The 27,129-nt window shown below is 50.5% G+C and overlaps 3 protein-coding genes across 18 annotated transcripts in view; 1 reads left to right on the forward strand and 2 right to left on the reverse strand.

Annotated features, from left to right (window-relative positions):
• The window catches only part of RAB3IL1 (RAB3A interacting protein like 1), a 42,104-nt gene extending 39,217 nt beyond the window's left edge, over positions 1-2,887 (reverse strand). For 3 of the 7 annotated variants that reach the window (XR_012076754.1, XR_012076753.1, XM_072970098.1), the window contains exon 1: positions 2,313-2,887. Coding sequence is in view for 5 of the 7 variants with exons in the window: in XM_072970098.1 (XP_072826199.1) it covers positions 2,313-2,407 (95 nt within the window). In the remaining 2 variants the exon portion in view is untranslated. Of the gene's footprint in view, positions 1-1,729; positions 1,791-2,312 lie in introns of all 7 variants that reach the window. The other 4 variants (XM_072970096.1, XM_072970095.1, XM_072970094.1 and 1 more) reach the window with 2 other exon arrangements.
• BEST1 (bestrophin 1) lies at positions 1,489-15,523 on the forward strand. Of its 9 annotated transcripts, none has more exons than XM_072970086.1 (12): positions 1,489-1,572; positions 2,101-2,168; positions 7,078-7,265; positions 8,424-8,518; positions 8,979-9,212; positions 9,833-9,987; positions 10,371-10,448; positions 10,959-11,111; positions 11,337-11,417; positions 11,712-11,863; positions 13,497-14,141; positions 15,182-15,523. In XM_072970086.1, exons 3-12 carry the CDS (start codon positions 7,114-7,116, stop codon positions 15,198-15,200), a joined length of 1,764 nt encoding a protein of 587 aa, XP_072826187.1. In that variant the 5' UTR covers positions 1,489-1,572; positions 2,101-2,168; positions 7,078-7,113; the 3' UTR covers positions 15,201-15,523. The 9 variants fall into 9 exon arrangements, with proteins under 9 accessions (XP_072826187.1, XP_072826190.1, XP_072826191.1 ...); XM_072970089.1 differs by lacking the exon at positions 15,182-15,523 and adding an exon at positions 12,563-12,609 and having other exon boundaries at positions 13,497-13,714; XM_072970090.1 differs by lacking the exon at positions 15,182-15,523 and adding an exon at positions 12,563-12,646 and having other exon boundaries at positions 13,497-13,581.
• Positions 15,524-15,618: 95 nt separating this feature from the next.
• FTH1 (ferritin heavy chain 1) lies at positions 15,619-18,435 on the reverse strand. 2 transcript variants are annotated; one of them, XM_015248356.3, is made up of 4 exons: positions 18,066-18,435; positions 16,470-16,616; positions 16,043-16,168; positions 15,619-15,946 (listed from the first exon to the last, which is right to left on the reverse strand). In XM_015248356.3, the coding sequence occupies exons 1-4, from the start codon at positions 18,177-18,179 to the stop codon at positions 15,782-15,784; spliced, it is 552 nt and encodes a 183-aa protein (XP_015103842.3). In that variant the 5' UTR covers positions 18,180-18,435; the 3' UTR covers positions 15,619-15,781. The 2 variants fall into 2 exon arrangements, with proteins under 2 accessions (XP_015103842.3, XP_072826202.1); XM_072970101.1 differs by having other exon boundaries at positions 16,452-16,616.
• Positions 18,436-27,129: the final 8,694 nt, after the last annotated feature.

Raw genomic sequence — 27,129 nt, forward strand, 5'->3', positions numbered from 1 at the left:
ACTCAACAATAAAGAAATGGGCAAAGCACTTGGATAGACATTTCCCCCAATGAAAATATACAAATGACCGATAGGCACATGACATGTTCAATCATTTGTCATTAAGGAAGTGCAAATCAAAACCACAGTGAGATACCACTGCACTCCCACTAGAATGGTTTTATTTTTTTTAAAAAAAAAAAGGAAAATAAAAAGTGTTGGAGAGGATGTAGAGAAATAGGAACCCTCATACAGTGCTGGTGGGAGTGTAAAATGGCACAGTCCCTGTGGAAAACAGTTTGGTAGTTCCTTGAATAGAACCATGGAATTACTATACGACCCAGCAATTCCATTCCTAGGTAGAGACCCAAAAGAATTGAAGATGGAAGTTTGAACAAAAACTTGTATGTGAATATACATAATAGACAAAGAATGGAAACAGTCCAAATGTCCATTAATTGATGAATGAATAAACAAATCATGGTACATCCATACAACTGAATATGAACTGATCATATTCAACTCAAAAAAGGAATGTAGTGCTGACACATGCTACAAAATGGATGAATCTTGAAAACATGCTAAGTGAAAGAAGCCAGACACAAAAGGACAAATACTGTATGATTCCATTTATATAAAACATCAAGAAGAGACCAAGCCATAGAGACGGACAGCAGATTAATGGTTGCTAGGGATTGTAGAGAAGGGTAAATGGAAGTGACTGCATAATAGGTACTGTGTAATAGTGGTGATGGTTGAATGAACTAAAAGGCATTGAATTTTTCACTTAAAATGATTAAAATGGTGAATTTTATAGTATAGGAATTTTACCTCAATATTAAGGGGAAAAAAAGACTGGCATGAGATACACCAAAATGATACCTTTGGTGATTTGGGGTTTTTTTGCTGCTCTGTATTTTCCCGTTTACAATAAACATGGCGATCAGTAATACAGCTAAATCTCTCGTATCCCTCTTATCATCTGAAACAAGCCTCTCACACTTTCATGTGCACACACATCTCCTGGGGCCTCTGTTAAAATACAGATTCTAACTAAGTAGGTCTTGGATGGAGGCCTGAGAGTCTGCATTTCGAAAAAAAGCTTCCAAATGATGTTGTTGCACTGAGCTGCTGTTTGAGCAGCCAGGTTCTAGAGGTCAGCAGCAGAAGGGGGTGGGATGGACGGAGCAATTCACCGAAGCTGAGGGGCCAGCACGGAGAACACCGGAGTTTCTGGATGCCCTCCCCCAAAAGGCTATGTAGTGTAGAACATGCTTACACTAAAACGTTATTCATTGCTTATCAGAAATTCATATGTCCCTGACTGTCCTGCAGTTCTACTTGCTAACTCTGGAGCCCTGGCCTGGAATGGAGAAGGTTGGAGCTGTGGTTGCCAGACAACCTGTGCAAAAGGCCTGTCATGGCAACACGAGGCGGCTTGCCTGGTGGTCCTGTGGCCCAGCACACAGTCACCCATGTGGCTTACTCTTTGTGCCAACCGCCCCCACTTCCCTTGGGTCTGACCACCTCTTAAGGAAGGCTCTCCTGGAAGTTGACACTCAAAGCAAGCTGCCTGATCCAACTGCCCACTCGGTACAGAAATCCCCTCCTGGGCATCCCTGTCAGGCATCCCCACCCCAACCCTGTGGTCAGTAACTAAGGGCCAGGAGGCAGCTTACACAGTTGTTACTGCAAGGGCTTGGGACCAGGCAGACTTGGGTTTGAGCGGAGACTTAGGCATGTTACTTACCTTCTCCCTGGGCTTGACATCCACCTGTAACAGGTGAATAACACTTCCTCTAGCCCCTGTCCTGATGATGAGATAAGATCATTTATAGAAAACACCTAGTGCACTGCCTGGCACCCAGTAAGTGCTCAAGGCATGGGAGAAACCATTGTTTCTTCTCTCCTTTTCCTCCACAGTGCCCAACACTGGGCTCATCTCAACCGGCATTTAGTGCTTGCTTGTGGAACTGAACCACAGGAACCTTTTGAAACAGTGAAGGGGCATGCTGCTCTGACCTAGACAGGGACCTGCTTATACCTCAGCTCTGACTGTAATTCTCTGTGATGCAAGGCAAGTCACCTTCTTTCTCTACACTTTGCTTTATTTGTCTACAGTACATGAAACTGCTTATGTGCCCAATTCTGCAGAGGAGGAAAGCTGAGGCTACTGACTTGCAGTGAAGGTATGACAGCGTCCTGTCCTCTCACACCCAGCGCAGCTCTCTAGGGGAGGCCTAATCTGGGATGCTCCCCTTCCTCCTCCCCTGACCTTCAGCCCTGGTCTGGAGCTGGTGGGGTGAGGGCTGTGGGTAGGGTCTGTGCCTCACCTGGCTGGCTTCAGGGGAGCAGAGTCCATGGGGCGGGGTAACTCAGAGATGCCAGTGTTCTCCCCAAGGCTGTGGTGAATCCTCTCGCTTTGCATCTGCCCTTGGGCCGGCTCTGGCCTATTGTATGCTATTCCTTTGTCACTGGCAGGACTGGGCTTGGTGAAGCTGGATGTGGGTGTGTCCCAGCCTCTCCCTGCCTCTCCTGGTCCCTGTTGTCTTCCTGCAGGAGCCACAGGTTATGTGTTCATTTCTTTGAATGTTGACTCTGTTTGGCCTTTCAGGGCCGCCTGGCCCCAGGGTGGAGGTGTTGTAGTCTGTCTTGCTTCCTGGCCCTGGGCTGGCAGTATCCCTTCTCCTCCCTGTCCAGCTGTGCCAAGACCTCTTCTTTTCTCCCTTGGCTTCAGTCCTGTTCGTACTGTGACTGGCCTAAGAGAGGGGTGTGGGCTGGCAGTTGCCCTACACAGAGCCTGGAGGCAGCATCCAGGCCTGGCTGGCCCACCGCAGGGCCACCTGCCCACTGCCCCCCAGCCAAGCTGGGTCCTCTCCTTTCTGCCCGGCTGAGATAGGGCCTGGAAGGGCACAGTGGCAGGCCCTCTGTGATGCTCCTGTTGCCATGGTGATCCTAGCTGAGAAAGTCATATCATTCTGCCTCTGGAACCTCTACCCATCTGCCTAGCTCTGCTCTGCCTGCCCCCAGAGATGGCTTTCTGCTGGGGGGCTCGAGAGCATGGGCTTTATTGCAAAATCTCTTCTCTGCATCCCCTATCCCCTGGACCTCCCTTCAACTCTGACAGAGACCATTACCCTAACAAGTAATACTCCATCCTTCAGAAACGGACCACCCCTGAAGAGGTGATGAGGGGTGGTAGAAAAGTCACAGGCTCCAAAATCAGAAGACCCAGGTTCCAGTTCCAACCTGGCCCTTTATAGCCATGTTACCTTGGACAACGCTGGCTACGAACTTCAGGGTTCTCCTCTATAAAATGTGGATAATAATGCCATACTGAACTGTCCCTCAGTAATGTCTCTATGACTTTTCATGGGCTGTTCCCCTTATATGTAATGCTCTTCTATCCTTCTCAACTCAGACAAACTCCTACTCATGCTTCAAGATCCAGCTCAAATTCTCCCATCTCTGTAAAGGTTTCCTTGACTTCTATACACTTGGCACAGCTACTAGGCCCTGCCACTCTAATAGAGCTATTTAAGTGTGTCCCTGGTTTTTAGCTATCTATGAATTCTTGGAGGCAGAAATCAGATTAGGTTCAGTTCTGGAGTCGGAAATGGTTTTTTGACTCTGTATTTTACAGAATGGAAAACAGAAGAGGCCAACCCTGACAAGGCTGGGCCCCATCCTTGTAGGGGTCAATCCTGGGGCCCTTCATCCAAGCATGGCTTGGATCAATCAGTGTTTGCTGTGGCCTTTCTGTGTACCTGAGTCATGCCTAGCTGGCTGGGAACATATTCATGACCAAGACCCAGTGGAAAAGACCATGACTTGTACCTGGGGTGTGCCTCAGGTGGGACCAGGAGCACTTGCTCACGGGGTGTCTCGGGATATCCTGGGGCATGTGGAAGGGAAGGGGGCTGGGGCAGCAGAGTCAGCTGGTCCTGCTGGATATTGCCAAGGCATATGAGGTTTAGGGAAAGACAGAGAGGACTCCAGTGTCTCCCTTTCATGGTTCTTATAGCTGCTGGTCAGAGTCAAGAACATGAAGGTGCCATCCAGTGCCAGTTCCACCATCCACACAGACTGCCTGCGGACCAGGCGTTCCAGGCCAAAGTCAGCTATTCAAGGGCGCCCTCCAGTGGCCATCATAGGGGAGGCAGGAAGGTGACCCCTCAAAGGCAGGTGGCTCATTTATTTCAACTAACACAGAGTGAGCATCCCCATGCCAGGTGTGATGCCAGGCATATATTTCAATGTTAATTTCAAAATATATTTATTAATCATCTGCTAAATGGAAGCTCTCTCTTGAGTGTTGGTATGTGTTGGTGGGGAAAGAGGGAATACAAAGAAGGGAAATATTCCGTCGCAGCAGTGATCCTCAGCCCACACTTTCCATTAGACTCACCTGGGGAGCTTGAACAAATACGACAGGGCTCCACCCAGACCAACTGAATCTGGGCGGTGGGGCAGAGGCACTAGGGGCTTGTACATGTTCCCCTGGAAAAGTTAACAGGCAGTCAGGCACGAGAACCACTGGTTTGGAGAGTTGACTAAAACGTTTCTCATCCATCATACTCTTACAGCTGCCGAGAATTATTGTCCCATTTCACAGATGAGGAGACTGAGGCTCAAGCGAACCTGCCCCTTTCCCCAGTTCAGCTAAGGACAGTGATGGGAATGATGTCTCCCACAGAACGGGTGGCTGGGATGCAGCAAATACATCAAAAAGATGGCTCTGATCTGAAGAGACTCCCTTCTAATAGTAATGGCCTGATTGCTGTGATTGGAAAAGCACCCAATGTTGTTGTGAAATAATTTTTCTTTCCAGGCAGAGAATTATAAAGGCAAAATGATATGCACAAAAATCACCTGCAATCTCAGCATTGTTAAACACTAAGGAGTATGGGGCTGGGGTGGCGGGGGAGGGTTAGGGAAGGGGAGAGTGAAGGAGGGAAGGAGTGGATTTATTTTAAGGTTCAAAATCATATCGTAAATCAGGGCTTCTGAAAGTGCGGTCCAAAGACCACTGGCATTATAATCCCCACTGTGCTCGTTAGAAATGCAGCATCCTTCAGGTCGCAGAATCAGACTCTGGAGAAAGACCTTGAGAAGCTGCATGCTTAGTAAACATTCCAGGCCATTCTTATGGTCACTGAAGACCAAGAGCCACTGTAGCTTCAAGCTTTCACTTAAAATAAGAGGAGATATGTCCTAGACACCCATCACTTCCAGCGGCTTAGGAGGGCTCTCATGTATGGACTGACGTATTTAAATGTATGGAATCAGCTGCTGAGGTATTAACCAGCTGCCCTTGGGGACCCGGGCACGTACTCCACTACTGCATGGGCTGGGAGGGAGCCAGCGGCATAAACCTCAGAGCTGCTGTGTCATCCCGCACCAGGCCCGGCCCCCACACAGCAGTCCGCTCGTTCCCCCTCTCTTCTCCTTGCGTAGCTCTAAGCCGACCTGCTAACTGGATTCTGCCAGCCAATCACAGCCTGAATAACCGATGATGTCACCAGCAGCCAATCAGAGCTCTTCACGAGTATAGGCAGAATTCCATCATCTTACTGAGGTGATGGAATTCTAATGCAACGCCATCCTTTTCCAGAGAGGGACACTGAGGCCTAGAGATGAGCAGAGGCCAGACCCAGAGTTACCACACCAGGTGGCAGAGCCAGGACTAGAAGCCAGGATTTCTGACTGTGGTCCAATGTTCTTTTGGGTACCCACAGGGCCTGGGCAGAGGCGCCTCTCTCTGGATGGCGCCTGGCCCAGGAGATGAGCCCCAAGGCCCCGGCCCCTCCTCCCCACAGCTCACCCTGCAAGACGTCAAGAAACAGATCCTTCAATCTCTGGCGGTTAGGGCCCCAAGGAAACTGCAGAATCGGCAGGGCCCATGGTGGAGGGGGGTTGCCCCCAATTCCAGCCCTGTTCTCAGCCCCAAAACCGCCCTCCCTCACCGGAAGGAATTAGAGGGGCCCTGGGTGGACCAAGCTGCCTGCTGCTTATGGGAAGATTATGGAGGAGGGGCCAAGACAAAGGCTCCTTTGTGGAGGCCTTGGCTTAGGGAGTCAAGTGACCGCTTAGGATACATATGGGCAGTGCCAGCCCCTAAGTGTGAGCTGAGGCACTGGCTACAGGACCCCAGAAGGTCCCGCCAGTCCTGAAGCCAGACCTTTTGTGAGATCTCCTGACCAGCCTGGAGCCCCACCTGTGAGTAGGGGTTACCTACAGGCTGGGCTGGGGCTTTTGAGGGCCTTGGGGGTGGATGACATGCGTGTGATGGATACCCACAGATAGCACATGTGCAGGTGTGAGGGCACTTGTTTGTGCAAAGGCCCTGAGGTGGGAATGAACTTAGTGTTCACCAGGCATGGAGACAGCCAGTATGGCTGCATCAGAGTGAGGTGGGGGAGGGTGGGGTGCCAATCATTGCTTCAGTAAGTTTTACTGAGCACCTCCTCTGAGAACACAATAGGATCTTCCATTCTCAAGATGGAATAGACAGTGAGCAAGCAGATAGCCTGCAAAATATAATTGCAAGTATAACACAGTAAGTGCTATGTAGAAAAATCAAGTAAGGCAAGGCAAAGAGAATGCTGGTGGTACAGAGTTGGTATTTCCAGGTAGGGTGGCTGGGGACGACCTTTGTGAGGAGGTGACTTGAAGTGGGAGTGAGCCATACAGCTAGATTAGGAAGAGCATCCCTCAGGAAGGAGGGTCAGCAGGTGGAAAGGCCCCGGGGCCACCATTCAGTAAACATCTCCATTGGCCAGGCTTTGTTCTAGGCACTTGGGACAGGGATACAGGATGGAGCCTAGCGCATGGACATTTCTGTTGTTGTTTTGGTCATACAGTGTAAAGGCACAGACCTCCCTGTGTCTTCCACACCAAGGCTATGGGCAGCTTCTGAGCTCACTTCCCTGGCTTCTTAGAGGTCACCCCATTCCCCTCCCAGTATCCAGATAGGAGAACTGAGGCCCAGAGCGGGGAAGGGTCCCAGCTAAAGTCACTTATGAGTCCTGGACAGACTCTGACCAAGGTCCCTGTCCCTTCCCACCCCCATCAGTATCCCTCTCATCTGTCCACCAGGACCCAAGCCCACCCGCCACAGCCCAGTGCCTAGCCATGACTGTCACCTACTCAAGCCAAGTGGCTAATGCCCGTTTTGGCTCCTTCTCCCGCCTGCTGCTGTGCTGGCGGGGCAGCATCTACAAGCTGCTCTATGGCGAGTTCCTCATCTTCCTGCTCTGCTACTACATCATCCGCTTCATTTACAGGTACCAGGGGACAATCCGGGGCCCCCAGCCATCCAGAAGGGCCGATGCACAGAGACCTATAGGGCTGAGCTGAGCTTGTGGCCAAGCCCTGGGGACTGGGGAGGAGAGAAGAGGAGGCAGGTGGGGAGAGCAGCTCAAGGCAGGTCAGAAGCATCTCAAACACCCTTTCCTCCAACCCAGGGAGGAGCCTTGGAACCCAGGCCTTACCTGGTCCCACTCAGCCTGTTTTCCTGAATCCCACATAGTCTCGCAGGTCCAGACCACACTTTTTTTTCCTAATTAAATTGTTTATTTAAACAATAAAATATAAGACATATATAACCACAGAATATATGATAGCATTTGAAATGGAAAAAGCATTCATGATGACAATGAATTGAAAAATATTAAATACATGAAATTCTTCAGTTTATAATGATGATTCTGACAACAAAGCACACTGGTTTCCTTTGGTTGTTACTAGGGAACCCACACACTTAAAAAATTAGATGTTATTTTTTAGAGCAGTTTTAGGTTCATAGCAAAATGGAACTGAAGATACAGAGAGTCCGCAGTACCCCACCCCTTCTACCGCGCACACACAGCCTCCCCCTCATCAACATCCCACTGCAGAGTGGGACATTTGTGATAATAGATGAACCCACACTGACACACCATTATCATCCAAAGTCCGTAGCTGACACCAGGGTTCACCCTTGGTGTACATTCTGTGGGTTTGGACAGTGTGTACAGACATATAGCCACCATCACAGTGTTTACAGAAGAGTTTCATTGTTATAAAAGCCCTCTGCGCTCTGCCTATTCATCTCCTGACCAAACATTCTATTTTCAACCTGTTTTCAAACAACTGTCTTTTCAATTCTTTAAAAGGGTCAGTGGTGCCTAAAACTGACTCCTTCAGCGGGACTGCCTTGGAAACCTTCTGAGGGGGTCTCCTCCAGGTATGGAGAAGAGGACTCACTGGGGTTTTAGGGCTGCCAGAGAAGGAGTGGGACCTGGCTCAGGCCACAGGAGGGTCCGGAGGTGGACCAGTGAAAGGAACAGTGGGGAGGTCAGGCAGCCACACTCCTATGCTGGGCCAGGCTGGACCTGGGACCAGTCTCAGTCATCTCCTCCCAGTGTCTTCACATCTTTATCCACTCTGACTCCACCCCCCAGGATGGCCCTCACTGACGAACAGCAGGTGACTTTTGAGAAGCTGACTCTGTATTGTGATGGCTACATCCAACTCATCCCCATTTCCTTTGTGCTGGGTGAGCTCCCCCTTCTGAGTGTTGGGGCCCGGGTGGCTGCTCCAGGCTCCAGACAGGCGGATCAGGGGAAGCTATCTGGGCAAGGCCAGTGGCATGTCAGTGCCTCTTGGTAGTTGAGGAAAATGGGGAGCCTGAAGCCAGAGGGACTGAAGTTAGACGTCAGGAAGGACGTCGTGCTGTTAGCTCTCTACACCTCCCTTTCTAACGGCAGCGCTGACATGGTAGTCGTCCCTGGAGCCTTGCGCAGGAGGGGAGGGGTCTGGCGGATTCCTGGGTAAGGCAGTGGGGCCCCGAGAGAGAAAACTCGAGGCTTGCTCCTTCATGAGAGGGTCTGATGGTCTCCCCATCCCGAGCGCCTGACATCCCTATTAGAAAGACGGAGACACCGAGGCGTCGCCCTCGCTGGGCTCTGGCCGCAGCCTGGGCCTTCGCCCCTCGCCCCCCGCCCCCTCCTGCCCAGGCTTCTACGTGACGCTGGTCGTGACCCGCTGGTGGAACCAGTACGAGAACCTGCCGTGGCCCGACCGCCTCATGAACCTCGTGTCGAGCTTCGTCGAGGGCAAGGACGAGAAAGGCCGGCTGCTGCGGCGCACGCTCATGCGCTACGCCAATCTGGGCAACGTGCTCATCCTGCGCAGCGTCAGCGCCGCGGTCTACAAGCGTTTTCCCAGTCCCCAGCACCTGGTGAAAGCAGGTGGGCGGGGCCGGGCGGGGCCGGGCGGGACAGAGGGCGGGGCCATAGGCCGGCGGGGGCGGGGCCGGAGCTGGAGATGGGTGGAGCCAGAGGCCCTTGTGCAGAGGATTGGGTGGGGCCAGGAGCCGGGTCGGGTGGAGACCTAGGAGCCTGAATTGGGCGGGGCGGAGTCAGGGGTCTGAAGGTGGTAAGAGACCAGGAACCGACCTTTGGGTGATAGGGCTTTGAGACAGGGCTAGGGACTCTTGAGGGATGAGGGAAGAGTGAGGGTTGAAGGCCAGAGTGCGGCCTTGGGAACTGGTGAGGAACTCGGGTCTACCTCTCTCTGCCCTCCGCGTTCCTGTTCTCCGGTTTCCAGTCTGCACATTAGCAACCTCGGTCTATACAGCAACCTCTGGCCTTGCCTGATCCTGGTTAATAAGATCCCTCTCGCGTGCTCAGCCCAGAGCAGCACAGAGTAGACACTCAGCGGTTATTTGGTGAAAGAAAGAGGATGGCAAAGGAGCTCTGATGTCCCTGTGGGCTCAGCAGGGACTCGGGCCTGAACTCTGGGTCCTGCAGGGCCAACCACCCCTTCTGCAGGTTCCTCTACCCCCTGCCTTCTCCACTCTACCCACCAGGCTTTATGACCCCTTTGGAACACAAACACTTGGAAAAATTGAGCTTGCCACACAACTCGTTCTGGATGCCCTGGGTATGGTTTGCCAACCTGTCAACAAAGGCCTGGATTGAAGGTCGAATCCGGGACCCTGTCCTGCTCCAGAGCCTGCTCAACGTGAGCCCCCTACCCAGATGAGGCTGCTGCGGAGCTGGGAGGGTCGTGCCCCACGTGGAACAAGGTTTCCTCCAAAGAGAAGGCTTGAGTCCTTGAGGGTCTTCCCAGAGCCTGCCTGGGACTATAGGATCTTTTCCAACAGACTTGCATAGCCCAAAGTGGCCCCTTTCAAATTTCTCTCCCATCCCCTCTCTAAGGTGAGCCTCTGAGATCTTGGTTCCTTTTTGATAGATGAGGAGGCTGAGGCACAGAGTGGTTGAGTGAACTGCTATGACCACACAGCCAAGGCTGGACCATGAGCACCAGACCTGGAAGAGCTGGTGAGGGGAGCCCAGGAGAGCAGGTGGTGGTCAAAACCCCAATCCTCCCTCCTGCCCCTCTAGGAAATGAACACCTTGCGTAGTCAGTGTGGACACCTGTATGCCTACGACTGGATCAGTGTCCCGCTGGTGTACACTCAGGTGAGGACTAGGCTGGTGAAGCAGCCCCTTTGGGAAGTTGAGGCTAGGAGGACCCAGGAAGCAGCCTATGATGGGAAGGGCTCATTTAGAGGCTGAAGAAGAGGCTCATCCTGGGAGTCAGGTCTGGACTTTGCAGGTTCGCTCTAGTGCCAAGTTCAAAGTGTCCAGCCCCTGCCTGTCCAGGAAGTGGAGGTAGTGTGATTATCTCATTTTAAAGAGGAGACCACAGAGTGGGGAGGGTTCAATCCTGGGTTCAATCCCCAGTACCTCCACTATAAATAAGTAAGTAAGTAAGTAAATAAATAAATAAATAATCAATCAAATTATCTCCCCCATCCCCATCCTCCCAAAAAAAGAAAAAAGGAAAGAAAAAGAAAGAGGAGACCGCAGAGACCCAAAGTCACACGAGTGTGCAAGTCAGAGCAAGGCCTGTGCCCCCAACCTAGGGACCTTCCTGACCCCAAGTTCCCCATCCAGCCCATATCTGCCACCATCTCTTTTCCCTCCCAGGTGGTGACCGTGGCGGTCTACAGCTTCTTCCTGGCTTGCCTGATTGGGCGGCAGTTTCTGAACCCAGCCAAAGCCTACCCCGGCCACGAGATGGACCTTGTTGTGCCCCTCTTCACGTTCCTGCAGTTCTTTTTCTATGCCGGCTGGCTGAAGGTAAGCCTCTCGGGGGACAAAGCCGGCTGTGGGCGTGGCCCAGGGGGTCATGGCCAGCCATGAGAGGAGGTCCATACGCAGTGGCTTTGGAGACACTGATCAGGAGGGAAGGGCATTGTTGAGGGGGCCAGAGGGGTGGAAATGCAGGAGCCAAGGTTTAAGAGTGGAGCAAGGCTATGAGGGGTTCCACCTGAGGATTTCCAGAGCCTCACCTACCCTACCAAGGTGGCAGAGCAGCTCATCAACCCGTTTGGAGAGGATGATGATGACTTTGAGACCAACTGGATTGTGGACAGGAGCTTGCAGGTATGAAAGGAGAAAGCCTGTCCCTGTGGACCCTCCCCAAACTGGACCCAGGGAGGGGGACCCCACAGTTCCATAGGGAGGCCCCACAGTGTATTGCCCCTGGCCTATTCACTCACAGGATTCTCAGCCTGAATTTTGAGGCTGCAGGCAGGCGTCAGTCTCCCCATTTCACAAGCAGGGAATCTGAGGCCCAGAGAGAGGGAAATGAGCTCTCCAAGCCGCCTGGCAAATGCACACTCCTGCTCAGGCTGACCTTTCTGTTGGACTTCTCCTTCTTCTGTCCCTGACGACCAGGTGTCCCTGTTGGCTGTAGATGAGATGCACCAGGACCTGCCCCCTATGGAGCGGGACATGTACTGGAACGAGCCAGAACCACATCCTCCCTACACGGCTGCCTCTGCCCAGTCTCGCCGACCCTCCTTTTTTGGCTCCACCTTCAACATCAGGTGGGAAGTGCCAGGGAACCACTTCGGTGGGTAGAAAGCTCCAAGTGCAAGGGCCTGCCCAAGACCTTGTAATAGCACTAGTTCATGCATAGTGGGTGCTTACTCAGGGCTGGACGTTATATTAAGCTCTTTATATATTTTTTCAGCTATTTTTCCCCCCTCCCAATAACCTTGGTTTGTTATCTCCAGTTTTCAGATGATTAAGTCCAGTTCAGAGAGGTTAAGTCAGTTGCCCAACCCAAGGTTACATAGCTAGCGAGCAGCACATGTGGGCCAGGTATGTCTAGTTCCAACACCACACCCTCAACCCTTACCTTGTACTGTGTGAAGACTCTTAAGGCTATGAAGGCCCTTCGGTACCTCCAATCTAAGTCCCCTGTGACCAGAGTTGGAGACCGAGGCTCAGAGAGAGAAGGGACTTACTCGAGGGCAGTCAGTGAGTGACTAGTGGTGCAGCTGGGGTGTCAGGGCCTGGTTCCTGACTCTGGTTCAGAACTGTTTTCTGATAAGCTGGGATGTTTGGATGGGGAGTGGATGGGGTCCCCTGGGCAAGGGAGCAGGAGGCTGGGCCATCACAGGTACCTGCTGAGTAGACTTCTTACTGCAGTGTACAGGCCTCAGCAGCCAAGCTTACCCCTGTGGGTCCTGTTCTCCTGATCTGGTCAGAATCCCTTTCAAGCTGTAGCCCTCTCTCCCCAGGGTGACAGAGTGGCGAGGCCTCGGGAGAGTGTTTGCTGCATGTCAGGGTCCGTACCATCAAGGTTTTCTTCCACAGTATTAAAAGTACTGTTCTCTCTTTTCTTGGTTGGGGGAGGGAGGTACTTAGGTTTATTTATTTATTTATTTTTTGGAGGAGGTACTGGGGATTGAACCCAGGACCTTGTGCATGCCAGGCATGTACTCTACCACTTGAGCTATACCCTCCCCCACTGTTCTCTTTTTAAGAACTGAATAAGCTGTAATTAAAATTAGCTAGAGTCTCTAGTTGGTGTGTGGAAGGTTTGGGTAAGTGATCAAATGATCAAGGATGGAGGCTTGCTTAAGTCAGAAACATTTTTGGAGGTCGCCTCTGAGTTCTACCTGGTTTGCAGTCTAGCATCTGGGGAGGGTGGATAACAGAGAATGACAACACATAGACTTTGCTGCCAAGAAACACACAATCTAGTGAGGGAGTTCAAACCAAAGGCTCAAGCTCTGAATACAAGGTACAAAGTCCTGGATCCCTGGGAAGGGACAGAGTATAGACCAGAGATCACCTTTGGCTGCCTGAGAGGTGGCCTGCAGTTGGACCTGGGGCTGGGCCTTGAAGCACGGGGAGAATTTGGACATGGGCGGGGGCAGGCCACACTCTGGGGCAGATAGGCTTTCTCTGGCAGAGGAAAGACCTTGGGCTCCCAGGAAGCCAGACCTCTCTCCTTGGGTGTGGATGCTGCTCCCTAGTTGGAACCACAAATCCCTGGCTTACCCAGAGTCCCTCCTGGGCCTCACATGACCATCTGTACCTGGGGAACAGAGGGAGGCTGTGCATCCTTGGCCTTGGGCCAGCAGGAGGGAGACGAGGGGGTGAAGAAGTCAAGCCAGGCTTCCAGCCTTCATCTCTCCACTAACCCCTGAGTCTCTTGCTTCTTTCCAGTCTGGGTAAGGCAGATATGGAGTTTCAGCCAGACCCAGAGGAGGAGGAGGAGGACGGTGCTCACAAGGGCATCATTGGCCGCTTCCTAGGGCTGCAATCTCACGACCGCCAGCCCCCCAGGACAAACTCAAAGACCAAACTACTGTGGCCCAAGAAAGAGGCCCTTCTCCATGAGGGCCAGTCCAAGAACCTCGGGGGAGCCGAACATGGCACTAGTGACCAGGAAGATGGCAAGGCCTGGAAGATTAAGGAGGAGGATGCCTTCAAGTCTGTGGGACTCTATGGGTGGTCAGGTTACCACAGTGCCCCACAGACACCCCTCAGCCACACCCCTATGGTCTTCCCACCTGGACAGTCAGCAAGTCTTCGCAGGGTCTCAGGCATAGATGACACTGTCAAAGACCAAAGCCTTCAGCCTGCAACTCCCAGGACCAAGAAGAGTTTTGAATTGCTCCCAGAGAGTGCTGAGGCCTTGACCGAGAAAACAGAAGTGGGTCACGTGAGGAGGAAAACTGTTGAGTTTAACTTGACAGATATGTCAGAGGCCCCTGAACATCTCAGAGAACCACATCTGGAACAATCGACAAGCAACCTGGACACTATCCTTGAAGATCATGGAGACCCCTACTGGGCCTTGGAAAACAGGTCTGTCCTCCATCCAAACCAGGGCCACTGAACCCCCAGCCCCCATGGGTGGCCCCCACCAGCTTCCTTGCTCCGAAGCCTACCTTTCTTTCACAATTCTTCTCATATTATGGCTGCCGGAGCATCCTGGGCATCTGCCCAGCACTGGCTTGGGGCACACAGCTGGCTGCCACAGCAAGGGCCCTAGGGAAGTGTCGGGGACTTTTGCTTATTCTACCCAAGAGCCTGACATCACCAAGGCTTCTCTGGGACCCAGGTATAAGATGAGGTTGTATTGACAGGAATGATGGTGAAGGACCACCAGGCCAGGCTTAGATGGGCTGATGTTACCAATGGGCTCAGCTCACTTTTAGCAGGGGTGGCTGACACAGAAACATGGGGCAGAACTGAGGGCTCGAGACTATAGCCCAAGAATTCAACTTACTGCCCAGGCTTAGTAGGGAGATCGCACGAGCACTGCCCCAAGCCCTTGACGGTGGTCCTGAAGCACTCCTGGGAAGGGTACCACATCCCTGGGAACTGGCAGATGGTAAGGTGGGGGCATCCAGGTCCCTTGAGTTACCTGACTGCTTTGGGGCCCTCACCAAGACTTCCCAATTTAAATGAGCTCTTCTTGCTTCCTTAGACCCAAAGCTGTCCCAAAACCACTAGGTATCTCCTTTTATTCCAGATTTCCTGGACACTCACCCATTAAATACACCCTACCCCACCCCCAATCACGACCTAGGAAGTGTAACTTTCTATTTTCAGATTCTCAAGCAGTTATTCTGTGGACAGAGCGTTGTATTGAAAACTGGAAAGGGCTACCACCTGTCTTGCTTCTAGGGCCAGAAACTTACAAATCACTATGGCCGATTTAGGGAAGGATATTAATGTAGTTGCCAGCAAGGATGCAGATAGCTCTGCAGTCTCCTAGCACCACTCACTGGTTAACATTTAAGATGATTCTACCTCTGCCCTCCTACTGCAGCTGTTTTTATTTTGAAATGAAAGTATCTTTCTTTCCATATTCATGTTGTAAACTTTCTAATTCTCACTAGGGATGAAGCACATTCCTAGCCCATTTCCAAGGGGGATGCTTCACCGGCCTGGTCCTACCTGCGTGTACACCAGCAGGACACTGATCCAGCCATAGCCATATAGCTGTCCACACTGAAGAATATGTCCCCATGACAGCCTGAATTAAATGGTTAGCTTAAAAGGTAACTAAAATTACTAGTTTCATATAAACTGTGAAAGGTAACAACTGCTGGAAACATGTAATACAAAACACCTAATTCAGAATCCTAAGTCCTTACGTCCTGTCTGAATTCAACATACTGAAGCCTTGGTATCTTTCCCAAACTAAGGAATTTAATAAATATAAATCCTCCTAAGTTTCATTTTCATTAGTGTGATTGAGCTGTGGCACTCACAAAGTTAACAAAGATGGTCTAGATACATTTGTAGCCCATCCCAAAAACTTGAAGACAACAGCTGGGTACCAAATTACTTTATTTGAAGGAATGGTACTAAGGAAAGAACGTTAAGTAGATGTTTTGGTACAACTTATAGAAAAGGTAAAGGTAACCCAAACATGCATGCACTGCCTTGGTGACCAGGGAGGTCACCCCTGTGGCTCCAGGAAGCCAGCCTAAGGCTTAGCTCTCATTATCACTGTTTCCCAGGGTGTGCTTGTCAAAGAGAAACTCCGCTATGCCAGATTCGGGGGCCCCCATCTTGCGCAAGTTGGTTACATGGTCACCCAATTCTTTGATGGATTTCACCTGCTCATTCAGGTAATGGGTCTCAAGGAAGTCACACAACTAGAAAACACAATACAGAAGAAAGTTACCGGTAAGCTTTCCCAGCCTCTAAGGCAAATGATTTCCTGCATTTACTCCCAGGCTGCTGATACTCACGTGGGGGTCATTTTTGTCAGTAGCCAGTTTGTGCAATTCCAGTAGTGACTGATTCACACTTTTTTCCAAGTGTAGCGCACATTCCATTGCATTCAGCCCATTCTCCCAGTCATCATAGTCTGGTTTCTGCAAGAGAGGATGTTAGGTCAATGTATCTACAGTCTCTACCACTTCAGTCACAAATCAGCAAGCACCCAATGTGTAACCACTGCGCTCTGGCAAAAGGAGCATCCAAGTTTCCCTTGACAACAGCTTCCAATTTAACATCCTTGCCCATTACTGTTTACCCACTTTGGCTTAAGGTGGTAGGCCCAAATAGCACAAAAGCATCCTCATCTGATAAGGGCAACTGCTCCTCTCAATGAGTTCTGACATCCGAGGCCTAACAGATAGATGAGGCATGACAAACCTGGGACCTTTCATTCACCTTGATGTCCTGAAGGAAGATTCGGCCACCTCGTTGGTTCTGCAGCTTCATCAGTTTCTCAGCATGTTCCCTCTCCTCGTGAGATTGGTGAAGAAAGTATTTGGCAAAGTTCTTCAAAGCCACATCATCACGGTCAAAGTAGTATGACTGAAAGTGGAACATGAACATGTTAGGGATTCCTAAAGGAAGGCCATCTGCTCACCAAGGCTTCCTTTCTTAAAGCCCAGCAAGAAGGGGTCTGGGCCTAAGGAGACTGGGAGGCAGGTTGTGTTCCTGAATTGAACACAACAGTAGATAGTTTTTAATCTGAAACACAAAAATGAAACGTGGTCCTTGAAATTAAAAGTTTAATACAAGGAACATTTGAAATACCATGGGAATTGCCTCCACCATGAACCATCTGAAGGATCTGTATTAGTGCAAAGTGAAGTTCTTACAGTCAGGGTCAAATGTGGTTGAAGGGAGAATGCTGGAGTATTTACCCTGCACTATTAGGGCCTTCTTCCTCTCCTCCCTGATTAATCCATATTAAAACATGAGCTTGCCAGCTCACAGCAGACCGATGGATTTCTAAAATTAACCCACTAGGCAAGGTGACAGTTGTGGGCAATGTTAATGTAATTAAATATATTAACAGTAGAAAGAAAAATTTGATTCCGTTTTAGACCCTTGCTGTATTCAGGTGTTCCTGAAATGGAATGACAGTCATAGAAATCCAGGCCTGTTCCAAACCCATCTGGAACATGTCTATTCTTGGATGATTTGCACAACAGTAAAACAATTCTAAGACTCCCGCCACACCGCTTAAAACCAGTATTTTGGAAACCGGATTCCACCGATTACTGTATGGAAAAATGCCTGGCCTCAAAACTGCTGGTGGACCTTACCCAAGAACTAAGGGTTCGGTTGGGCCACAACTCTTTGACACAAAAAGGATAAAGAATTAAGTACCCAGGCACAAGGACGGTTGACTAAGACAACTTTGTGTCAGCACATGGGGAGGTATCTAGAGATCTGCTGCAATTCAAGTGGGCCTTAGAGATAAGCAGACCAGAGAGGAGGAGACGGCTGCTCGGGAGTGGTCGGCCCACGAGATAAACCACTTCGCCCCAGCCCCCATAGTTGCCACTCGACACCATTACCCAGCAGGCACCGCCATACGGGGGGGAAGGGAAACGGGAGCTGGACCTCTCCGCCCCCTCCGGACCACGTGATCGGATGCAGAGGAAGGGATGGAAACGCGAAAATCCACTTTCCTACTTGCAGGATTGTACTGGTGGCAACCCCGGGAGGAAACTAGGCTCGCTTTAAATAAAAAAAAGGTGCGCAGAGGCGGCCCTGGCATACGAGGGGGCACTCCTAGGGGGCAGTCGGAAAGGCCACCTGCTCAGGATTTCTGCGCAGAAGTCCTGGGGGATCTCGAGTAGCCTCCGTTTTCCAGAAGGGCGCACGGAGGCCGGAGGCGGGAGACCAGAGGCGAGAGGCGGGAGGCGGGAGGCGGGAGGCGGGAGGCGGGAGGGCCCTCCCGGTAGCCACACCCCCGCCCCGCCGCCCAGGGAGGCCGCGCCCGCTGCCCGCGGGCCCGCTGGCACTCACCATGGACAGGTAGACGTAGGAGGCGTACAGCTCCAGGTTGATCTGGCGGTTGATGGCAGCCTCCGAGTCCTGGTGGTAGTTCTGGCGCACCTGCGAGGTGTACGCGGTCGTCATGGCGGGCGGCTGAGAAGAGGCGGTGGCTGTGGCGGTGGCGGCGGCGGCTGCGCGGCGCTGGAGCGGCGGCGGGGACCTTGGGGCGGTCGGAGGGCGCTGTGAAGAGGTGGCAAGGGCTGGCTCTGAGTGGCCGGCCGGGGCGGGGGACGAGCGTCGGGTTCCGTCCAAGCACTGTTGAAGCAGGAAACCGCGGCGACTCTCCGCGAAGACTGTGGCGCAGGTGGCCGTCGCCCGATTCTTAAAGCGGAGCGGGCGTCAGGTCCGCCGCGGCCAATCACGCCTCCCGCCGCTCAGGGCCCCGCCCCTTTCGGTGGGCGCGCGGCCTCCCCGCCCCGCTGGGGAGGGAGGGGTGGGCGGGGAAGGGGCCGCGGCTAGATGCCCGGAGCTTGGGGCGCGGCGCGTGGGATGGACCGAAGACGTGATCGGGGGCGGGAAACCTAGCTCAGAGCTTTGACCCCAGTGGCCTCCTGGGTCTTGGAACCGGTGGGAAACTGCCCCTGGCCCCGGGGACGTCGGGGCTATTCGACGGCCCCAAGGGGCACCCCGAGACTCTTGGCCAAGGGCTCGTTTAAAATGAGCGGTAAAGCAGCAGTTCCTGCACCCCGAGGCGATTACCTCGTATTGCAAATACGGAACCTGGAGGGGAAACATGGGCCCTGGGAGGCCGAGTGAGTCAGAGCCTGGGAAAGGGCTCGCTTTCTCTTCCGCAAAGCTTAGGAAGCGGCCAAATGCAGGCGGGGTGGGGCCCACGGCCGGTCGCGGGTCGGCTGCCCGTTCAGGCTCTGGCCACCCTGTCCGCCTTTTGCTGAAAGCAAACATGGCTCCTCGTGCAGTTTCTACAACAAAGGCTGGGCGGGCTGTGTTTCCCGAGAGACGCGGAAACTGCCTTCCCGAGGGAGTTGTGGGGATGAGCCTCATGGGTTCTGAGAAAATCGCCGTAGCTTAAAACTCAGAGGCCTGGGGGCTAGGAAAGAGGGAAGAAGCCTCTGGGATCTGGAAACGATGCTGCGAGGCCATTTTGAAAAGGTCTCTTTTATCGGGCCCCAGTCCCAGGAGCCTCAGGCTGAGGAGGCCCTGTAGGGAGCCACTCCCGGGGTTGTCGTTGGAGGGAATCTGATGGCGCTGAATGTGCGCGACAGATGGTGGGGACCCTGAAGGGGCGGGGGCACTGCATGTGGCTTGCAGCTGTGTACCTGGCACTGAGTGGATGTGAATTCGCCGGTGGCAAACAGGAGCTAGGCCCAGCGCCTACCCCTAGTCTGCTGACCTTGAGGTTCCCTTTTCTTAGCCAGGTCCTTCAGTACATAGAAGACCTACCCAGGACCCTTTTCAGTATGTTCACAAACGTGTAGCTGTACTTCCAAACCGTAAAAACATTTTTTTAAAGGAATTTTACTAAAATATTAAGACAAGTTGCTGAGGGAATTACGGTGACTTCTCATGTTTGGGTCTTGATTCATTTCAAAATGAATGTACATTACTTTAAAGGAAAAAAAAAAACTTTAATGGGGCAAGAGCTACATACTCTAGCATAGTGAAGTAAAAAGAAGGAGGGTGGGAGAATACAGACAAGGGGCACCTTACCCAGTCTGGGATACAGGTCAGGGAAGGCTTCCGAAGAAAGTGACCCTTTAGCTAAGGCTGAAGGAAAAGTAAAAAGGAAGGTGAAATGGAGGAGAGAATTCCAAGCAGAGACAGCAGCATATACAAAGGTGTAAGGGGTGGAAGTGCATGGCCTGTCCAAGGCACGGTAAGAAAACGTGTTGGCCTGGGACGTGAAGTCCATCTTGGAGAGGGCTGTAAGGATAGTATAGGGGCAAGGTCAGGAAGGGTTGTGTGCAGTAAAAAAGGGGTTAAATTTTATCCTGGACCAACATGGAAATGAAACACTAAAGGATTTCTAGCCTGAGAAATCCCATGTGAGTTTTGTTTTCAGAAACCTTTAGAAAAACTATTAGGTTGAGAGACAGTCACCAGATGCAAAATTTTCCTATATAACAGTAAAAACCAGTTAGAAAACCTAATGAAAGAAAAAAAATTTGCAGTTATATTTGCAACGAAAGCTTAAAGTACCTAGGAATAAAGTTCATGAGAAACATGTGAAGAAAACTTTAAATGTTTACTGCTGGACAGAAAAGAAAACTTGCATAACTGAAGTCACCATGTTTTTAGATGGCCAGTGTCAGTTTTCTAAAGATATCAGTTCTCCCCAAACAAACCTATATATTCAAAGCAATTTTTATGAAACTCAGTGGTCTTTTGGAATCCTGACAAATGATTCTAAAGTTTATGTGGAAGAGCGTGTAGAAGAGCTGATAAGCACTTGGGGAAAAAATGGTTATGAGAACAGATTTGCCCTCCCTGATATTAAAAGAAAAAGTCCTACGAAGTAATGTAAAGCAGTTGGTATGGGCACAGGAAGAGAGGAGTAGATCAAAGCAACTACATGGCCCTACCCCCATAATGGGAACTTGGTAGATGCTAAATTGGCATTTCAAATTAGGAGAGAAAGAATGGGTTCAACAAGTGATGTTGAAACAATTGATGGTCATGTGGGAAAAAATGACTCACTCTGTATTTCAAAATATGTTCCAGATGGATTAAACATCCAAGCCTTTAAAAAAAATAATAACCCTATAAAGTTATTAGAAGGGTAAATATAGAAGATTATCTTTTAGAATTTTGGGATAGGGAGTGTTCTTCTGAGGTTGTCAAAACCCTTGAAGAAGCCAACTGGCAGATTTAACCACTTAAAGATGAAAATCTGGGTGGCTGACTGGCTCACCGACAAGGAGGGCAGGAGACTCTTGGGCTGTGAGGGAGCCAGAGGGGCCCCCGACCCCACCCCCAGCCTCTTTGAGATGATGGTGGAGCAGGAGGACCAGCTATAGAACTGCACCAAAGAAAAAAGCCAAAATCTTCAGAATATAAAGAATCTGCCAAAGAAGAGAAAATCAATGACACGACAATTCCTGAAAGAGCTTTAAAACATAACAAGATGGCAAAGTGGAATGTTACTAGAGTGCCTTGACTATCAGGAGCATTTGATTACAAGAAAGAGTTGAACTTAGAACAGAATTGGCCTCTTTGCAAGTGGGAATGAAAAGGAAAATCATGAATCCAAAATTCCCCAGATTTTCAGAGAAATCGAGAAAATCGAGAAATCCTTGGAGTAACAAAGGCTGATTAAGATGAATCCTCAGGGTAATGACCAAGTCAAGGACATGGCTGTCACACAGTTTAAAATGTATGACTGGATTAAGGTAGTTTCTAGTAAGTCCTTTCAGTTGGACAGAGCACTCAGGGAAAAAGAATACAGGATGTGGTCCTACAAAAGCTTGAAAAATTCAAAATACATGGAGTTAAATCTTTGAGAGGCTTATCTAGAAAAAAATATGAATATAGTTATTGGAATATGAAGCTGACTGGAATCAAGTAGGTAAAAAACAGACAAAACTGTTCTTTTCTTTGTAAGAATGAGTGATTTAATTTTTTAAAATTAAGGTATAATTAAATAAAATGCAGAATTTTAGGTGTTTAATTAAATACATTTTGACACTTGAATACAGCTGAAACAAAATGCAGAACACTTCCATTACCCCAGAAAGATCCTTTGTATCCTTTTCCAGTAGATTTCCCCTGGATCCCCCCAAGACAACCACTCTTCTGATATTTTTCAGTGTTGACTAGGTAACGTTGCATGTTCTAGAGCTTCATATAAATGAAATCATACAAAAACAAAAATGAAAAGCCATAAGACAAAAGATACCATAAACAAAGTTAAAATACAAATGATGAACTTTGAGTTGATATTTGTAGCTTTTAAGTAGTGAAGATTAATAACCATACCATACAATATATATTCATATATATAACTGTGTATTGTAGACCTATAAATCACTTTTGGATTGTCTTCCCTGTTACTGTATATGTAAGATCCCAGAAGGCAGGCATGGGTTCTGTCTTCTCCATCCTGCACTTCAAACATTTTGTAAGATGCTTGTAACTTGGTGCATTTGTGTGCAGTATTTGTTGAATGTATCGATGGATGCATGATTGAATGTGGAGGATGGATTAAAGTCAGGAAAGAGGGCTGGGTACCTGTTGGGAGGTAGCAGCCCTAGTTCTCGTTGAGCAGAGGAGACAGAAAGCAGATCTGAGAGATATGGGGAAGACAGAACAGGTGGGTTGAGATAGCTGATTAGATAGTGTTGGGAGAGGGGGAGGTTGGTAAGGGGTAGGAAGTGAGCAAGAGAGGTCCCAACTTTCTGGCTGGAGCAGCTGGGTTGCTGCTGCCTTCACTGAGAATGGGAGCATAGGAGGAAATGCAGTTTGGGGGAAAGACTGCTGAAGGAGGCCAGCTTGGTTTTATACTGGATGTGCTGAGATTCAGGTCCCCCAGGACTGGATATCCAGGTGGACGGAGCCAGCATGAAGTTGGACCCACTGGAAGTAAGTTGTGTTACAGACAGGAAGTTCCTTGGCTCCCTGTTTTGTTAAACACATGCAGCTGCAGTGACCATCACAGCAAAACTGGGACAGCTTAGGATGTAGAAGGTCACTGGGGCAGGTTGGCTGGGAGGAATGGAAGGGAAATCTTGTGCTAGTGTGTGTGTGTTTGCTTGGGTCTGTTCCACACTTTCTTGGTACCTGGGGTGTCAGAACTGCCATTTCCAAGCCTCTAGGTTCTTCTGAAGCCCCGGCCCGGTCTCTGGACCTTTGTTGACCAGGATTCCACTTCCCCCTCCCTTCCAGCCCCAGCTCCTCGTGACTGAGGAGGTGGGGAGTTTGGCTGGCCTCCCAGAACAGCCGCCTCAGCGGCAGGGAGGAGCCCCAGGCAAGAGAAGCACTAGGCCTGTTGTTTCTGGAGGATACTGGCTCATCCCGAGAGCTGGAGGGGACAGAGGCGGGGGGGACGCGTGGTGAACTGCTGCCCCACCGTGACTCAGCACATGACTGGTCCACAGGGGCTGGGCTTGGACTCCAAAAGTGCTTTGTCATGAGGGGAGGGGAAGGCCTTAGGGCTTTACTACAGGGTAAGGGAGGGAGAGCACCCCTCCCCCTATTTCCTAGTGTGGCTGGGTGCTCAGCCTGGACCAGGAACAAAGGAACCTAGTTCACCCTAGTTCACCGGGCCTCAGGTGGTGTTTTACTGGAAAGGAGAAGTGTCACTTTCTGTACCTATTTCTTCCTCAGAGCCTTTTCACCTCATTGTGAGTTCTCAGCACATGCTGAATCTCCCGTTCCTTTCTAGGGATTGTTGGGGTTACGATTTAGGATTCCATAACTGGGAAATCAGAGGCATGTGGAATGTTAAGGCTTAGAAAGGACTTTAGAGTTTCCAAATCACTGTGTTTTACAGGTAAAGAGGTGAGAGGCTCAGAGAAGGCCAGGGCTTGCCCAAGGCCGTCAGCCCTGGCAGAAACACAAGCTGAAAATGTAGGACAGGGCATATGAAGGAATACAGCGTGGTCGTTAAAATTGATAAATTTGTTGCTGGAATGTGGATATGAAATGATGTTATGAGAAAAAGCAGAGCTCAAAATGGTTTACACGAAATAAGGAAAAATCATGGGACAGGAGGCATAGATGAGGATTGGGAAAGAATGGGTTAAGTGACGTTGTCATTGAACAGCTGGTGTTTTAAGCGACTGGGAATTTCCCTGAAGTTAAGTAGACTGAAGCGTTCAGGAAATCAGAGTTCAGAAATTCAGAAATTGGAAAAAAAAATACTGAATCAGATTCAGGTAACTTCTGGATGATGCAACCCTGAATCAGGGAGCTTGTCCTAAAGCCATTTCTGGAAAACCCATCCAGCAATGTAGACTCAAAGTCTAGGTACTCAGGTTCGCCCTCTTCTAGAAGATTAAGGTCAAGAGCTATGACCTGGGCCAATAGAGGATAACAGAATGGAAGGCCCACTTAACAAAAAGTTTTTTTTTCATTTTTCAGTTTTATTAGGTAGAATTGATACAATTTGACTGCACATGTATGTACAATATATTGCTTATAAACACATATATACAATATACTGCACATATTTTTAAAATTTACATTTACGTACTGTTCATTGTTTCTAAGAAGAGTTTAGAGCTTTAGCTTTTTAAATGTACATAGTTATCAAAGGAAGACCCACTTTTTAAGGCAGCTCAGGCCTCACCTCCCCTGTAGGAGTCCCCTCTGGGAGAGCCCAGTGCACCACACCTCTGCCGGAGACCTTACCCCCTGGGCCCTGGGCCCTGGCTGCCTTTGCTTGTTTGCTTTCCCGCTGGACTTTGAGCTCCATTTTCACCTGTAGCGCAGCCTGGGGGCTCTTCCAGTAGTTTGCAGCCCAGAGCCCTCCTCTGGAATCACCATGCCCAGTGGAATATTGTTACGGAAACGACAGGCCAACCAAGAAACAAGCACCACTCGGAGGGTTGGAGTACTCAGATTTATTATGCCGGCGGGCTCAGAGGGGCTTCTGCGCCGAAGCTCTGAGCACCTCCAAGACGTGCACATGAGGTTTTATAGGGTTAATTACAAGTATGGGGCTATTAGCCAATAAGGCTCAAACAACAAAAAGCAAGGAATCAGTACACTGGAGCTTATCAATTCGGAACAGATCATGTTACTGACACTTGTTGAGCTTGGATTTACGAGTTAGCTTGTTAGCCCTGTAAACTGACACTAAACTTCAGATTTACGAGTTAGCCCGGCAGAACTTGTATCAGTAAACCGACACTTAATCACACTTAGATTTGTGACTTAGCTCGTTAGCCCATCTGGGCTTTTCCTTCACAATATCTCGTCCCTGCCTTCAGGCTGTAGGCCTCTGGAGGGAAAAATCTTGCTTTCCATGGTCTCTTGCTGTCTCCTTCCAAGTGACCCCCTGGATATGTGCCCACATTCTGGAAGCTTCGAAGAGATCACCTGCCTTTCTGAACTTTGATTCTTTAATTATTTACAGTCTCTGGAGTCAGCCCTCCGCTAGGCCACCCTGGGGGTCCCCACCCCCACACACTTTGGGGGCCTTTGTCACCATGATTCATGTTGCACCCCACGAGCTGATGCCATGAGCCACACACACAGCATGTCCACATCACCCAGCCCAGGCTCAGCCATGCCCACCACGGCCAATCAGGAGAAGCCTGGCCCCCGAGATGGGGAAGAAGGGTGGCACGCTTGCTTTGGCAGGGCTGCCGGTGTCTCCTCATGGAAGTGAAGGCTGGTATCAGGGTCGCCTCTCACAGTGTGGATCTCACACACCTCCACGGGGAGTGAGGGGAGAGAGGAGGAGGAGGGGAAAGGAAGGTCAGGGTGGGGCGGGAGAACTGCGCAAGCGCAGCCCTGCGTCTGCTCCAGGCGGCTGAGGAGTGAGGGAGGAGCTGGAGTTTTCAGGCTGCACAGACCCCGGGGGTGGGAGGCCGGGAAAGACAAAGAAGCTTGTTAGAAATCTTGGAGGTCCGTAGCTGGGGCAGAGGGGAGGCTGATGTAAAGGGCAGCCTGGGGCCAACCCAGCTGGGAGGCCACAGAATGAGGCAGAGGGCAGAGCAGCTGGCCGACTTTCCAGCGAAGGTTCTTAGGTGCAGTCTGGACAAGCTAGTTTTTCAGGTGGGGCCAGCGGATGTGTCAGCAGAGGGGAGTCCTGAGTGTCCGGAGAGAGGGTCAGGACCCAAAAGACCTCATCGTTATCGTGGAAGAGGCCCTAGACAACCTGTGTCTGCTGCCAGCGTCCCAAGCCCCCAATTTCTTACTACCTGTAGCCTCGCCCCTGTCTAACTACCGTTAGGGTCTGTGGTGGATTGGTTTTAGGACCCCTGTAAGATACTAAAATCCGAGAATGCGCAAGTCCCTTATATAAAACAGCGTAGTATTCTCGTGTAACCCGCGCACATCTGTGTACTGTACGTCCGTCTCCAGATGACTTACAATACCTGATACAATGTGAATGCTGGGTAAATATGCTGGGCAAGTGGCAAATTCAAGTTTTGCTTTTTCTTTTTGGAACTTTATGGATTTTTTTTTTTTTTTAGTATATTTTCAGTCCGGTTGGTTGGTTGACTGCATAGGCGTGGAATCTGCAGATGTGGTGGGACGATGGGAGTCACTTGTCTGCCTGTCCCAGCTTTGTGAAATGCAAAAGGAAGCACTTCAGTCCTCTGCTTAAAACTCCTTCCAGGCCCTCCTATGCCCTGGGGAGAAAAGTTCAGGTTTTCTGGGCAGCGCCAGGCCCTGCCCATCTGCCAGCCACTGTCTTCCGGGGCCTCCTCTCCAGCTATCCCCTGCCGCACAGGAGCAGTCTCCTCACCCCTCAGGACTTGGTCCAGCTGGTCCCTCTGCCCAGAATTCCCTGCTCTGACTTTCCTGCCTGGAAAACAACCCAGCCTTCAACACCTAGCTCACATATCTTCCTTGAGGCTTCCCCTGCTCCTCCTGCAGTCAAGAATTCCCATTCTTTGTGTCTCCAGCTCTCTGAACATTCCTGCAGGGCCACACATTTCTGCAGTGACCTGTTTTGTACCTGCCTCCCACACTGGAAGGGGAGCTCCTTCTCATTTATCTTGGCAGTGCCTCCTCTCCCGTACCTTGGTACCCAGGAAGCGCCAGGCTCTCAGATGACCGAGAACTGTGTGTTGGGTTCATTTAAGAGCCCGGCTCTTACTCACCTTTCCTGTTATTGAGGGATACGCCTCCCCACCCCTTGCCTCACAGGTTTGCTTTTTCCATCTTTACTTAAGTAAGAATAGCTCTTTCTACTACCCCGCCTCCCCCCATAGAAGATGCAGAGAATACATGCGCCTCTCTGGGGTTTGAGGGTTATTCTCCAGCAGAGACCTGAGAACACTGCAAGACAGGGTGGCTCTGTGACCAGTTGGGCCTTGTGGATAGTGACGCCATGGTCTCCGGCTCCCTTCTCTGTGACTGGTTCCCTTTACCTGCATTGGTGGCTGCAGAACGTTTCCTTAGC

Source organism: Vicugna pacos, chromosome 10, assembly GCF_048564905.1.
Source record: "Vicugna pacos chromosome 10, VicPac4, whole genome shotgun sequence".
Classification (NCBI taxonomy): Eukaryota; Metazoa; Chordata; class Mammalia; order Artiodactyla; family Camelidae; genus Vicugna; species Vicugna pacos.